We start from the raw sequence: 16,226 nt of genomic DNA, 5'->3' as shown, positions 1-16,226 counted from the left end.
GTTGTTTTTGATGGTGGGAGGTGAGTAGGACACAAAAACTCGGTAAACTCGTCCCGCGAATAGTCGAACGGAACGATTTCTACACCCGCGTGATAATCCCGAACCACACAATTACGAGCAAAAGCTCTGATACCAATTGAAGGTTCCCAGCCGGATCTACACGGAATATCTCGTTCTACGTAGGTGCAGAATCCCTACGTAAGACGATACGAGCGTAGAAGACGATACACGTTAACACGATCAAACACACGTTACAATAAACAAAGACACGTTGTATTGCAACTGGAAACACGTGATTCTCTGATCACCGATTACACAAACTGAATAACTCGTAAACTGAAAACTTGTACAATCATCATAAACCTAGCCGTAACCTAATGTTTATATCAGACGACAACTTCGCCTAACATGTTTAGGCGAAGTTGTCCCTAACTTCGCTTGTTCTACAAGTTCGCCCATATCAGGCGAACTTGAGTACCAACTTCGCTTAATACAAAACACAAATCCAACTAACTCGATTACAAACACTAGACACTGAACTACTGACATCATGTACAAACACTATTTATTCATTCTTCATGGGATTGAAAGGATCCCATGAGTTTTACCGGGGTATATTTGAAGAGATTACGAGATACTTCTATAAAAGGTACTACATAATTGAATATTGGCATGAGACTACACATTATTTTCTCGAAGATGGTTCTATTGACAATAAACTCCCCATATTATCCCTTCTGGATAACGATAGCCATGACCTTTAATTCAACCTCTTACATGACCATATTCTCAAAGTCATGTCTTAAACCCTACAATTTTATAGACTTATCTTGAGAATCTCCATCGAACTCCATCTTCAAAATTTCCCATGTCTCTTTGGCTATAGATGCAGCAACATCATAGGAAAAACAATTGATCATGAACTTCTAGCTGAATAGCTGCCATAACATAGAACAACTAACAGCAACCATACCCAGTAAATCCTACCCATAGCAAAACTAATAATTGCCATAGCATGTGCATCGCATTTCATAAAAACCTTCAATTTTTTCAGTTTCACCAATCCCAGTTTCCACCAGGTCTCAAAATCACGTGATCTTAGGATGCTCTTAATTCGAATGCTCCAGTACTCATACCCATTGCCCATAAAGGCATGATCAACTTGAAAATTTAACATACAACAACTAACAACAACCATACACGGTAAATCCTACCCATAGCAAAACTAATAATTACCATAGCACGTGCATCACATTTCATAAAAACCTTAAATTTTTCAGTTTCACCAATCCCAGTTTCCACCAGGTCCCAAAGATCACGTGATTTTAGGATGCTCTTAATTTGAATGCTCCAGTACTCATACCCATCACCCTTAAAGGTATGAATCGGGGTATAGGAAGTAGGCAGCGTGCTGATATATCTAGCCATTTGAAACTTGATCAATTATTTTCTTCACACTCTTCAGATAAGGAGTGCCGCATGTGCTCTCATACCAAATTTATTGGTATTTCCGAACTATTGCAACAAAATAATTATAAGAAATGAAGCAAAAGCTTTGATCGTTTGAATAATAATCATAAAAGTGCATACAACTTGAAAACTCTAAGGCCTCATTAAATAAGAAAACAAACAACGGTTACACCTAAGGAATAGGTAAACCTTAATGACCAGGCCACAAACGACACTATTCAGATTTAATAGTTATAGGCAAAAAAATCAGGAAGAAACACACATGTGTAGTAGGAGTCTTGAATTGAATTCTAATATGATATATGTTGAACCTTGAATGTGACATATCACAGGCGAATTTTTGGGGAGGATCTGAGCCCATTAACTCTTAAAGAACTTGAACAACTCGAGCACCAGCTTGACTCTACTTTGAGGCAAATCCGGTCCATGAGGGTATTTCATTCTTTTTATTGAATTGCAAAATCTAAGAGGGTGTTTAAATGTTTGCATCCAAACACCTACTTAGATGGACCTTACGAATTTAAAGACATGTAAGGAACTTTAAGTTTATCTAAGGGGTGTTTTCTTTATCCAAATCCATCCCCCCCCCCCCCCCCCTTTCACAGAAACATAAAGTTGACATAAGAAACTTTAAATTTATCTTAGGGGCCGGTGTTTTGGAGGTCTATCTCACCCCTAAGATAAATTTAAAGTTTTTGTGCCTTATATGTTTTAAACCCATAATTGGCGGATTATTTGAGACTTCTCACCATTCCTATGCCGTATGTCTAATACGTAGACTCAATCAATGCTGGATCAACTTTCGGATCTTCAACGCAAGGTATATATTAGTATATAGTTCTAGATTTTAGATCCAGGTTGTAATAAAAATGTTTAATTTAAAAAACTCATGACAAATAAATGCATGAAACTTGCAGGAAAGGATGTGGCTTGAAACTAACAAATTTTTGCAGAATACAGTAAGAAGACTGATGGATTCATGTAATCAAATTTAATACAAAATAACAAAAGAAAATTGAATATTATGTGTGTGGTTGCAGCTAAAAGAATATGATTTACAAAACCAAGAAGGACCATCATGGTCAGGAGGAGAAAATGATAATTCATTTGATCAACATCAGAACCAGGAACAACATCCTCAACATGAAAGCTTCTTTCAGCCTCTTGACTGCACCAATTTGCAAACCGGGTAATTACCGAGACAAAGATTATCAATCTGTGTGTCCTCGTATATTACTAAATAAATTGCAATCAAACTTTTAAATATTAGTGACACGTACAGTTAGTTCCCATGAAATTCATACATATAATCTTGGTTAAAATAGGCGTGCCCAACGCATCAGGGGAAAAAAGGTGCACCTCGTGTAGTTAAGGGTCTAAATTGGGCAAAATCAGGGTAACTTTACTATTTTATGTAACACTGATTATGTGTGTAGCTTCTGGTTGTAAACAAAGTTTATTAAGTTGCACATACATCCAAGCCTCTCGCTTTTATAAGCCGAGCAAATAACAACTTTCATATTGAGATATCTTAGAACTTCCAAACTTAATTACATATCATTCGGCGATTGAAGCGCGGTTTAGTGATTTCACGTTCAATCCGTATTCATTAAGGTCAAGGTTGGAATTTTTATGAAAGATGATACGAGGATAAGATGACGAGATGCGAAATTTTCAGAAAATATGTGAACTTATATGAAAGATAATAATGACTTTGACACTCAAAAATATGATCAGATTTGGGAAAACCTGGTTAATCTTTTTTACTCCAAATTTACAGTTATAATCCAGTAGGTTCAAGTCAAACGACGGTATCAACAAGTGGGCAGAATGTGAATGTTATAATACCTAAATGGATGCTTTGACTTTGGCTTTGGCATAGTCAATAAGTTGCAAACATGTCATCTTTATCCTTTTTGGTGATATAGTATCTACAATAAAGATGATATATATTTAATAATTTTGTACGTATTTGTAAGAACCACCCTTTTTTCATGAAAGTGGTTAACTGCAAGTCAGCATCCTCCACAAAGACCGGTTGTTTGTCCTTTGATATTTCCGTTTTTGGATTTTGATTTTACTAGAGTTTTGAAAAATTTTACCTTTAAATGGTTCATTTGAATAATATATTGTGTAAATATATGATTTACTTGGAATTTTAACCCAAAAAGCCTTATAACATATAAACCCTTAATCGGTAGCCTTCAAAACCCTATCTACAAATTTACTCAAATCTCAAACACATGCAAGCTTACTCGTGGGTTAGGGGCGGACCCACACAGAGTCCATCTGGTTCACGGGAACCTATTTATTTTAAAATTTTACATAGAAACGATATATAAATTTTTAAGTGAACCCGTAAGATTTTTAGAATTGAACCCATAAAAAAGAGTTCACTATTGTGTATTGATAAACTCCTTCTCCCTTGAATCTTCTAATCTTTTAAAGTTCGGAATTTGATTCTTTCCATGCCCAGTTTTTGGTAGCTTTTTCTTCAGTAAACCATCACTGTGTTATTAGCTAAGGTTGAATGTTTTCACTTCTAGTTGCTTCCAGGCATATTCACACATCATCTCTAACTAGCGAGGGAATTGCGCTTCATGGCGGGGTCATATGAAGGTGTTAGCAATGACGTATTTGTTACATGGTATAACCTTAAGAGATATTTTTTTAATAAATGGTTGTTACTTGTTAGTAGAAGTGCTTATACTTCAAGTTGTGGTTGGTTTCTGAATTTCTAATAAATATGTTTGCATGAATTCCATTTTAAATAGTTTCTATATTATTGATATGACAAGATACATGTGTTGGCAATTAAAACAAGGCACATTAAATTCTCTGTTCTACTTGGAACATGGCACATTCACAACATTTAGTCAAGTTTGACTTTTTGGTTAACTTTGACTTTTCTGTCAGTGTTGACTTTTTGACCAATTTTGACCATCTCGGCACATTCACAACATTTAGTCAAGTTTGACTTTTTGGTTAACTTTGATTTTTCTGTCAGTGTTGACTTTTTGACCAATTTTGACCATCTCTGGGTCAAACTAGTCTTATTCATGATATGGGTAATATGGTCATTTGCTATTATGGTAAGCATCTCAGAATATATAGGAAACGAATTTTAATTAGCAGAGCTTTAAACTAATAAAGTAAATCTAAATAATAAAATATATACATTATATAAAATATATCAATTTTACGGTTCAATCTGGTTTTTTCGCCAGTTTCAAGTCTTAACCGCAAACTAAATCGTTAAATACGACTTAAAATGTTTAAACTGAGTTACAAACATGTCAGAAACTGATACCCGTTAACTAAAACTGACATATTCGATGAGTAAGTTTCTATTTGTATCAAACTGAATCAGCCAATCTTTATTTTGACATATTATCGAACTTCATGCTTTATGGGGAAACAAGTAAATAGTCAGTCATCGAACTTCATGCTTTAGAAGATGAGTTATGGAATAATCTTAGTCGATCATTATTATCCAAACCAAGATATGATGGAACAATCATTGTTGGAAATAATTCCAATCTCGTTAGAGATATCATTAGTGTATTAAAGTTTAGTTAGAAACTTTGTTAGTAACGTTAGTTCCAAAATTGTAAATAGTTAATAGTTTGGGCTAATGTTGTAATTAGTAAATTAATTAAACTGTGCGTCTTGTTTTTTAAGGAAACAACGTGACGGTCTGAATAATGTAACCACCGACGGCCTATAAACAGAGGCGCCAACCACCGTTTGAAAACATCTGTTCTTTAAGAAATTTATAATACAAATTCGTTTTATTCAATGTTGTTCTTGAATTGTTTATTTCTAATTCGTTTAATAATCAATCCTATCGAGAAGGGGCCATCAGTCATTTACGCCTTGTTCTTGGAGTTTTTTAACTAAGGAAAGAAAAGGAAATGATAGGGAATGATAAGAAAGGAATGAAGGGAAGAAATTTTTTTAAAATTTGTGTTCTTGAATTTGAAGGAAATTAGAGGAAAGGAAATGATAACTATTTTATCCTTAGTAATAAGCCCATTTTTTAGAGGATAATTTATTGAAATAAAAACATCAATTTATCCATCCTAACTCCTCATACTCCTTTCCTTTCTATCCTAAAAAAACTCAAAACCACCTATTTTTTAATTATCCTTAATTTTCTTTTCATTTCACTCATTTGAAAAATCTCCAGAAGAGGGCGTTAGTCCATGTTTGACTGGTAGCATATAAATTTTATTCGTCATATATATATAATTTAAATCATAGATATAATTTATTTGCCTTTTATCGTAAAAGAAGACATATCGATGTTGCCAAATTATTTAGTTTTTCTCTTGGTAACTATGTCTTATTTGTGCCTCGTACCGATCAAGTTGTACTGAACTTTTTTAGATTTATTTTCTTGTTATTATGTTTTTTTAACGTCCAACTAACTAACGCCAGGTACCCCGTACGCGGCCCCTATTGGCTAAAGGTAGCCCGAGCCGGCCACTACTCCGGACGGACGGAGCCCCTGGCGGTCCACTTGTTGAGGGATTTACCGGATAAAACCCGACCCCCACGCCCGCCAAACGGCACGACAGCGAGGAGCCGGTAAAACCGGGTGAGATCAGGACTCGAACCCTGGCAAGCCAAGGTCATCCCTCATATCTCCCATATAAGTTGGTGGTAGTGAGGTCTGATCCCCCTACCTCTCACTTGTAAAATGAGTGCTCTACCATTGAGCCACAACCAACTTACGAGTGTGACTAATTAATTCACCACGCATTATGTGACACCCGACATTATCAGGTTAACTAAACTCTGTTAACTAGGTTATGAAACAGACGCGCATGTGACGCACGTGTCACGTGATCACACACAAGTCTGTTCATGAGCATTGGTGGTATAATAAAATAACAAGTTACGAATAATAATAACAAAAAAAATTTATATGTATTAGGCGTTGCACGTTCGTTGAACCTTGCTTGTTATAAGTGTTGCGCGTCGTAATGTTTTATGTCCATACATCTAATATCTAATATAGTACATGTTATAAAAATATGTTACATGTCACACTTATATTAATTTAAAGTTACTATAGGTCAGTATAAAATAAATTAATGTAACGATTAAACAGAACATTATATACATAAGATAAATATCACATGGTGGTGCCACAAAATCTTGAAAGTTCAGTATTTAGCCAACTCAATTGATTGTGTAAACAAATGCTGAATGTGGTGTAATGGTTGATTTTGTAGTTTCATTTGTTTACCATCTTGCGGTGCATTTTCGAATCATTGATATTACGTTTTATGTGATGTTTTTTTTTTCCTTTTAGATAGGTATAAATTAGGCCGTCCACGATAAACTTTTTGCATATTGTAATGAATTTTCTTTGTTTATTTCCTTTTTAATATTAATCATGTACTGTAACGAACGTAACTGATCAAATTCGCGTCGAGCACCACCATAACGCCTAGGTTTTACTAAATAAACGTTGTTTTAAATATGGTTTTATGTAATGTTTTTTTTTCCTTTTAGATAGGTATAAATTAGGCCGTCCACGATAAACTTTTTGCATATTGTAATGAATTTTCTTTGTTTATTTCCTTTTTAATATTAATCATGTACTGTAACGAACGTAACCGATTAAATTCGCGTCAAGCACCACCATAACGCCTAGGTTTTACTAAATAAAAGTTGTTTTAAATATGTCGCCACTGCAATGCCCGGGTTTTACAAACCGTACAAATGTCGTTTTAAACATGTTATTTTTTGTATCATAATTTATACGAGTTTTTTTACTGTTTTAGTTCTAGTATCGAATTGGTCCACTTTACGACACTTGATTAGCCAATTAATATGTTTAAAACTTTTTTTTATTTAAGACATTTTGTGTTTGACGATTTAGTATTTACATTGTCTGTACCGCCCCGTTCTCGACCACAGCTCGCGGTTTTGTTATTGTTGTCGATATTGACTGAATTCACGTTCGTTCACTGCCGCAGCGCACATGTTATGTTTTTTTTCTTCAATATGTTAGTAATTTGTTGTATTTTGGCATTGAAAAAGTTTTTTTTTGTTTACTACACCATCAGCTCGGCGCAACGTGCTGTGTGTCTTACCTAGTTATTATTAATATGATTATGATTCATTAGGATCAAAGTAATGAGAAAATGAAACATTTGTGTGTATTGGAAATATATAAAAAAATACCCTTAGAAATGTAATCTTAAGTGGTAAAATTTTCATGATAAAACTCTATGGTTATAATAGCTAATAAAATATGTTTTTGCATGTCAAAATCTGTCATTATAAATCAGAATTTAAGTTTGTGTTAAACGATTGTATGCTTGGTCTATTTGTCACAACTTTGCTTATGGTTGATGTTAAAACTTCATTTACACTTTTGACATTAACTTAATCACCAACGTGTCATCGGGTTATCCCGGTCAATATATTGGTCAAAGGTTAACTTTGGTCAACAAATTCAAACTATTGGTCAACTGTTAACCTGGTCAAGGGGAAAAAAGGGTTAAGCTTTAGTCAAAGGTGAACGAAAGCAACTTTAGTCAAATTTCAAACTTGGTCAATAAAAGTCAAACATACTCTCTTCTCATATATTTTTAAGCCAAACGTACACTCTTTCTCAAATATATTTCAATTATATTTTCACATTTCTCCATATATCAACAATTTTCATGTGATGAAACAACAAAATCCAGTTCCATACTAAGTATATTAGAAGGCCACAACAGTGGAACTACCACGAAGAAGAGGCATGGGTTCATGTTTCTAAATACCTATGCTCCTGAAACCAAGAAACTTTTGTTTTATAGAAACAAGTGTTCGATTATTTGTGTAAGACTATGCGATGTGGTCCGCAAGACGGGGCAGGTGCCCGGCTGACACGCCCAAGTCATACACGCTCATCATAACGAGATCCAGCAAACGGAGGTACTAAGGGAGTCCCGTGAGCCAACTCTCAGCCGAAATAGACCAGTTGGCATGAGAAAACCTACCTTTTTGACCGTTGGGGATTTGGGTAAAAAAAATCATTTTATTTTTTTTCTAACTTATTTAACAACCATTTAACCTTTAAAATTAGCCACCATCTTCATTTCTCTCTACACGCTAAAAAATCTACCGAATTTCTCTAATAAATCTGGATCCATAGAAAAATTGTCACCCCTTGTTAATGTCCTTTGATCATGACCACAACGTGTATACCATGTAACTTGACTAAAACTTAAGTCAAATTCCACCATCATCTCCGACCTTTTAATTCCGGAGTCGTAAGATCACTCCCATTGATAAACTAGTTTGGGTTTGATGCATTATTTTTTTTAAAAAAAAAAAAAAAGAAAAAAACATCAAATTAGGCCGAACCATCCGGTGAAATCAAACTAGTTTGTCCACCCACTTGCATGCCACATGTTACTATAATATTGGTTCACATTTTAAATTTTTTTTTTTCATACTAATTAATTTTAACACTAAAACTGTTTTTCTTTAATAACTTTTAATTGATAAGTTTTTTAAAAAAAAAATCGAAAAACACAGTCTTGTTTAGTTTTTTTTTAACACACCGGTATAAATTTTATTTAAAAACATAAGATCACAAAAAAAATATTTTTATAATAAAATAAATGTTAATTGAGCATATTTGGCAAAATTTTTTTGTGAACACCATTTTCAATACTCTACTCAACGAATTGGAAGCTTATCCAATTTTATAACCAATAGGGAACAATTTCACAATTGAGTAGCTTATATCGCTTTAAAAAACGATTTGATTGAGCATATTTGGCAAAATTTTGTCGATGTAGTTTTTATCATTTCTAAGTATAATTTTAAATTTAATGCTACGATTGTAATTTTGTTATGTACTTTATTATGTGTGTTTGGTGAATATAAATATTTTTATATTAAATATATATTGTTTATTTTTAAATAAAGAAATTAATTTTTATATTTCTAAAAACTTTTAATAAAACAACAATTATTAATAAAAAACAATTATAAATTATATTTATTTAATAAAAAGTAATGAAGTTTGGTTTGCGAATGAATGTGAAAAGTTTGGTTTGGTTGGATTGGGTTGGTGAAAGAGAGAAAAATTAATTTTATAGCAAAGATTGGGTTGGTTTGTGAATGAGAATGATCTAACAGCCTCTTAAAGAAAGCGCTAAGGGCAAAAAATCACACAAAGCTTCCAAAAAAACCGGTCGAGGCGGTCGTTCAAAAGGGGAATGGGGTTCGAGTGGAGAGGTCAAAGCGGACATTCCGAATTGAGGGTAACTCTATGGACGCGAGATAAGAAAGCGACTTTGTTTCGTGCTTGGGTTGAAATACCACATGAACGAAAACGCGACATTTTAATTCACTAAGTTTTTTTGTATCATATCAAATTTTTATAATTTATTTTTAACATATGTTAGGTATCTTTTATTTTGTAGCGGACTACCAAAAATCCAAAATATTAGCAGTTGTAACATTCGACCCCTCGTACCACTGATCTTGTCTGCTTTGCTCACGAAGAGCTCACGGATTTTTCTTTGGTGGGCTATGTGGAGACTTCTCAGGAGGTCACTCATCCTTCTAGTACTTCCATCTGAGCATACTTAACTGTGGAGCTCTTCTCTCGTCCAACAACATTAAGCTCAAAACGCGCTGGTGATTTAAGAGGCAGAACATTACTTATGAACTAAAGATCTCCCCTATCCACGGTCGATGTGGGATTCACCTAAGATGTTACAGTTGTTCTACTCACTGGTAGGAAGTACAACATGTAATGCCAATATGATATTGTGACAGTGGTCTAAAATTCGCAAAATTTTCGAACTGTTTACAATCTACATAACAGAAGCATGGGAGTGATGATCTTCAAGTTTACCAATTCACCCGCCGAAGAATGAAAAGTTGAGGTGTTCAGTATGTACGGGAAGGTAAAAACGTTTGGCGAAGACTACTTGTGGAAAATACTCAAGTTGTGCTCTAAATGTCGAAAAAATTACATGGACTTAAATGACTTTGGCCAAAGCGTGTGAAAACTAGTTCGTTCGACGCATTTGTCTCCCCCAATAGCTTGGATGACTCATATAGAGATCGACCTAAACGCGGCAGGGGCAAAAAGATGCACCACAAGTCCCACGTCAACAACTTGGAAGGGACCGGGAAAAAGAACAGCAACTGATGCAGATTTAGTGCCAACATCCATAAAATATCAAGTAGTATCGAGGCGGTGGCAGAGACGAAAGTTGCTAAATAAAGGTTGAGGAACTTGGACTTTCTTACTTATAAAGACTTCAACAACCTAATTCCAAGTCATCGAGCGGTATTTGAAAAAGGAACATGAGCTTATTCTGAAGGCAATTGAAATAGATCAAAGAGCTAGGACATAAGTTTGAATATTTTTTTTATGATGTTAGTGTTTTATCATTTAAAAAGTTATCTTTTTATTTATATTCTTGTTTTAAATATATATACACACACACATATATATATATATATATATATATATATATATATATATATATATATATATATATGGTGGGGTTAAAATAAAAAGTGGAGTGTGTCTAAAAAGTGTAAAAAGTAATCTGATGCGTTAGATATGTTGATCTGATGGTGGATATGGAAAATGTGTTTAATGTGCGGTGTGTTTTATTTTAGTGGTGGTGTGTTTTATTAGATTTAATAGTGAAAACACACTTTCTACACTTTTTAGGAAAAATCTACTTCTTATTTTAACCTTACTCTCTCTCTCTCTCTCTCTCTCTCTATATATATATATATATATATGATGAGTATCATTACAGAACTGTTAAATTATTTAAGAACTTGAAAGAACCATTGAAAACTAACGTTTTTTATAAAAAAATTTGTACGTTAATATTAGTTGAGGGTAACTTTATCATTGTTTATATCTATATTTACGATTACAGTTTTGAAAATTAGTTTTTATACATATCTATGTTTTGTTTTACACATATGTAAATTTTTAGTACATAAATTTTACACATATGTAAACTTGTTATTTATATATGTAACTAAAAAGTTTTATATAAAATTGCTCTTAAATAATGTTAATATATAAAAAAAATTAAAAAAATGTTTGGTTGTGTAGAGTTCTTAAGAGTTCTTAACTTTTTAGAGTTTTTAAATGATACTAACCATATATATATATATATATATATATATATATATATATATATATATATATATAATTCATTATAACCATAACAGACTTAGGTAGTTTCAACAGGGGTTTAACGATAAACAGTTAACGTCCAATTAGCGTCATGTACTGAAATCGTTGGCCTCAACCACAACATATCCTAACACATTAGAGAAAGTTTTTTTTTTTTTTTTTTACTCGCCACTACACTCCACAAACGATAGGAAAAAATTTTAGAAGCCTTTCCATGCGTTTATTTCCTTTTCTAAAACACGTGTAATCTTGGGTACCTAGAACTTTCAACCGTTAGGTTATAACTCAATCAGCTGTAAGAATCATCGACATCTTCTAAACCCACGTATGCACACCTTCCAAGCGGCATAATTAAGTTTAGTTCTTTGAAAAGAAACATACCAGATTCATTCCACCTGACGTAAGTACACAACATCAAATTAATAAAGTATTCTAAACCAGATCCCATTTTACATCAGGAAACCTTTTGATTAATATATAATTTTGGTGTTACACATCAATGTCCAGATTAGCATATAAACTAATGAACCCACCTTTTATAAATGCCTCAATAATACATATAAATATACCAACCATGCATGAACCATAACACGTGTCCGCCACCTGACTCGTCATCTTTTATATATTCTAACATTCCACTATACCCAAAATAGTAACCAGAAACTTCTTCTACGCGGACAAACAAAGACCAACATATGTTACACAGGGATTGGACACGGGTCGTTTTCAAGGAGACACAAACAACCACTATGTATGTTTTTTTAAGGTTTTAGTAATAAGACAGTGCTCTTTTTTGGATTCTATGTTATCGTTGAAAGTATGACTTCGTCTTGATCTTTAATTAGTAGTCATCATATAAGGAATGTTTTGTTGTTCTACACTTGGGGACATGTGATTTGAGAGATACTATAATTAATAAAGTCTAAATAAGATCTCATATCTGATTTGTATATGAAAAGGTAGTGCCACATTGTCATTAATATCTTTTGCTGATGCTAGAGGGTATATAAAGGGGGGCGTTTCAAGTTAAAATTAAGAGCAATTTGGGTTGCACAAACTAGAGGCAAGACGATAAGTGCAAAAAAGAGCGGTAATGGACGGCATGATGGGATGGAAAGTGGCGGAGGATGGTTGGAGGAAGGGGTCTTGGACACCCACTGAGGATAAGTTGCTTATGGAATATGTTGCATTGCATGGAGAGGGAAGATGGAGCTCGGTACATATTTGCTCAGGTACTATTAAGATTTCATAATAGTGTACACATGAATACACTGTCACTACAAAACTAATGGCTTTCAGCAACAGACACATCCGTTGAAAATCCCTCAGTCACATTGGAAAACATGACGTGCGCAAAAAGTTTATCTAACGAATTTTATCAAGCGATCACCACGATTGTCTGTCGAAAAGTTACCCGACTAATAGTTGACATAGACGAACTATTCCTTTCGGTGAAAGTTTCTTCGGTAGAAAATAAGTTTGTGCTATCAAAGTCAGCCTTTGGTAGCAATTGAGTTCTACACCGTTATCTAAAATCACAAAGTACTTGTTTAGTTACTATGTTTTTGGGAGTCAATCTTAATTTTGCTTTCGTTTGTTAGGATTAAAGAGGAGTGGGAAGAGTTGCAGGTTACGGTGGGTGAACTACTTAAGACCAGGCCTTAAGAAAGGCCGATTATCGCCTCAAGAGGAAGGGATCATTATTGAACTTCATGCTTTATGGGGCAACAAGTAATTACTCCTCTCTCTCCATTAGCTTTACCAACCTCACTTATGGTAGTTCATTTTCTAATATTTAAACTATCTCTTTACATGTTATACAGATGGTCTACGATAGCTACATACTTACCAGGACGAACAGATAATGAAATAAAAAATTACTGGAGAACCCATTTTAAGAAGAAAGGGAAGCCATTTCAGAACGATAAAAAAAGAAAATATGAGGCTCAATTTGGCTACAACCAAGTCCAACAAGTTCAAGGAATGGTGAACTATTGCACATCATCTGAATCAGAAGTGTACACACCACGATCGACAATGCATGAATCCGTTGCTATCACGAGCAGCACCGACAAGCAGCTACAACAGCAACAAAACCAATGTATGATAGCTCGAGATGTTGCAACTTGGTGGGATACCATATCAGAAGATGACTTTTGGAAAGATTTGATGTGGAAACTGGATCATGATTATCCAAACCAAGCTATGATTGAACAATCATTTAGTCCATGTTTGACTGACAGCATATAAATTTCAAAATTTTAGATTCTATACGCATAATTTAGATTATAGATATAATTTTTTGCCTGTTGTTGTCATAAAAGAAGACATACCGATGTAGCCAAATTATGTAGTTTTTCTCTTGGTAGCTATGTCTTACTTGTAGCTAGAACCGAACTACAGATCAAGTTGTATAGAACTTTTTCAGAGTTATTTACGCGTTTTTATGTATATAGTTTACGACTTACTAGTGTTGCTAGTTAACTCATCATGCATTAGACAACTATTCTTGATAAAAAGAAAGTTACTTTTTATTCTAAAAGACATTGAAAGTAGAATTAGTATTTGACACAAGACCTCTCATGGACCTCACCCGCTCCCTCCTTCCCTCTATAATCAAGCCCCCTGTTACAGTCTATTAGTTCTATGAACTGTGTAAATAATTGATGAATGATGAATGAGACTATTGATAAGTTGAATGAACATTCTTTCAGTAGGGCAAATGCCATAAAAAACCGTATTTTCAGTTTTTTCTCACAAAAGTCTCTCAACAATATTTTACATATTAAAATCCCTAAACATGCTATTTATGAACAAAAGTGTGATTCTTCTTCAAAAGTAATTATATAGATGGTTCTTGTGGTTTGGCCATATTACAACCTTAGTCCTTAAGTTCAAAACATTACAATTTAAGAATAGTTGTTTTCATAAACATAACACGCTTAATCTGGAAAATAGATGTGATTAACTATTTTTGTTAAACAAATAGCACCAAAATACCCTTAAAATGTAAATTTAATATAACAAACTATTATAGAACAAGATTATATATTACAAAAATAGACCCAACTATGGCACTCTCCGTCCGGCGACTTCAAGACTGTTCATCGCCCTATGCATATTCGGCACCACCTTCGGCGACTTCAAGTTCCCGACAACCCACCGCTCCCCGACGTTGGCTCCTCACCTCACCACCGCACCCAAACATCAATGCCACATATTTGCAATTCTTGGTCGGCAACAAAAACCAGTATTTCAAACTCGCGATGTCGCCACCGCCATCTCCAGTGGTTACAAAGAACGCCATCGCTAGATTGTGTCAAACTTGCCATCGGCATCATTGCCATCGCCATATCTACAACTTGACTTCTCCATCAATCGTTGTAAAACCCGACGTTGCTACCACCCCACATCTACAATTGATTGATGGTAGTTGAGACCATCTTCACAATCGTGAATGTCTGAACCCACCTGGAAGTACCTTAAACCCATCTAAAACAGGTTGTTGACAAGTTGTGACCGGTTTTGCTGGGTGGAGATGTGTGACCGGTCGGTGGTTATTATCCTCCTATCTCATCGGAAAAATGAACACGATGACCACTCGTGAACAAGATGGGGAGGTGTACTGTTGTGATTTAATAATTTATTTTAATTATAGTTAAAAATCATTTTGTTTTAGTTGAAGTTCAAATTGGTTTATGTAACTGTTATATTTTATTGATCATATATTTAATTTATGTTAATGTATTATAATACAACTTATTTAATGAAAATAGTTAATCACATCTATTTTCGAGATTACGGGTGTTAGTTTATAAAAACAATTGTTCTTAAATTGTAATGAATTGAACTTAAGGACTAAAGTTGTAATATGGCCAAATCACAAAACCATCTATATAATTACTTTTAAAGAAAAATCACAATTTTGTTCATAAATGACATGTTTAGGGATTTTAATATGTAAAATATTGTTGAGGGACTTTAGTGAGCAAAAACAGAAAGTACATTGGTTTTTTTTATAACATTTGCCCTTTTCTTTAAAAGTAATTATATAGATGGTTTTTGTGATTTGACCATATTACAACTTTAGTCCTTAAGTTCAATTCATTACAATTTAAGAACAATTGTTTTCATAAACTAACACCAATAATCTCGAAAATAGATGTGATTAACTATTTTCGTTAAATAAGGTTGTACTATAATACGTTAACATAAATTAAATATAGGATCAATAAAATATAACAGTTACATAAAACCAATTTTGACTTCAATTAAAACAAAATGATTTTTAACTATAACTAAAATAAATTGTTATATTAGTGTGAACAGAAAGTAAATTGGTTTTTGTTATATTAAATTTATATTTTAAGGGTATTTTGGTGCTATTTGTTTAACAAAAATAGTTAATCACATCTATTTTCAAGATTAAGCGTGTTATGTTTATGAAAACAATTGTTCTTAAATTATAATGTTTTGAACTTAAGGACTAAGGTTGTAATATGGCCAAACCACAAAAACCATATATATATACTTACTTTTGAAGAAGTATCACACTTTTGTT

The 16,226-nt window shown here is 33.6% G+C and overlaps 2 protein-coding genes across 2 annotated transcripts; both read left to right on the top strand.

Moving 5' to 3' along the window:
- Positions 1-1,797: 1,797 nt before the first annotated feature.
- On the top strand, positions 1,798-3,335 carry LOC143573918 (agamous-like MADS-box protein MADS2; the record flags this gene model as incomplete). Its single annotated transcript, XM_077058679.1, has 5 exons — positions 1,798-1,902; positions 2,249-2,290; positions 2,388-2,429; positions 2,511-2,659; positions 3,251-3,335. Coding segments are annotated over 5 exons (423 nt in total), but the record flags the coding sequence as incomplete, so codon positions are not given.
- An 8,732-nt stretch (positions 3,336-12,067) lies between these two features.
- LOC143573921 (uncharacterized) lies at positions 12,068-14,060 on the top strand. Its single transcript, XM_077058682.1, has 3 exons — positions 12,068-12,897; positions 13,267-13,396; positions 13,489-14,060. The coding sequence occupies exons 1-3, from the start codon at positions 12,759-12,761 to the stop codon at positions 13,913-13,915; spliced, it is 696 nt and encodes a 231-aa protein (XP_076914797.1). The 5' UTR covers positions 12,068-12,758; the 3' UTR covers positions 13,916-14,060.
- Positions 14,061-16,226: the final 2,166 nt, after the last annotated feature.

This window comes from Bidens hawaiensis, unplaced genomic scaffold (genome assembly GCF_021521415.1).
Source record: "Bidens hawaiensis isolate Kalapana, Puna unplaced genomic scaffold, B.hawaiensis_p1.1 tig00026691_1, whole genome shotgun sequence".
Taxonomy (NCBI): Eukaryota; Viridiplantae; Streptophyta; class Magnoliopsida; order Asterales; family Asteraceae; genus Bidens; species Bidens hawaiensis.
Note: the sequence above shows the minus strand (reverse complement) of the source record. Positions and strands in the feature narration are given on the sequence as shown.

Coding starts and splice junctions, on each gene's coding strand:
- LOC143573921 (XM_077058682.1), top strand. CDS start 12,759: ATGGACGGCATGATGGGATGGAAAGTGGCGGAGGATGGTTGGAGGAAG. Junction 12,898..13,266: donor CTCGGTACATATTTGCTCAG/GTACTATTAAGA, acceptor TTCGTTTGTTAG/GATTAAAGAGGAGTGGGAAG. Junction 13,397..13,488: donor CATGCTTTATGGGGCAACAA/GTAATTACTCCT, acceptor CATGTTATACAG/ATGGTCTACGATAGCTACAT.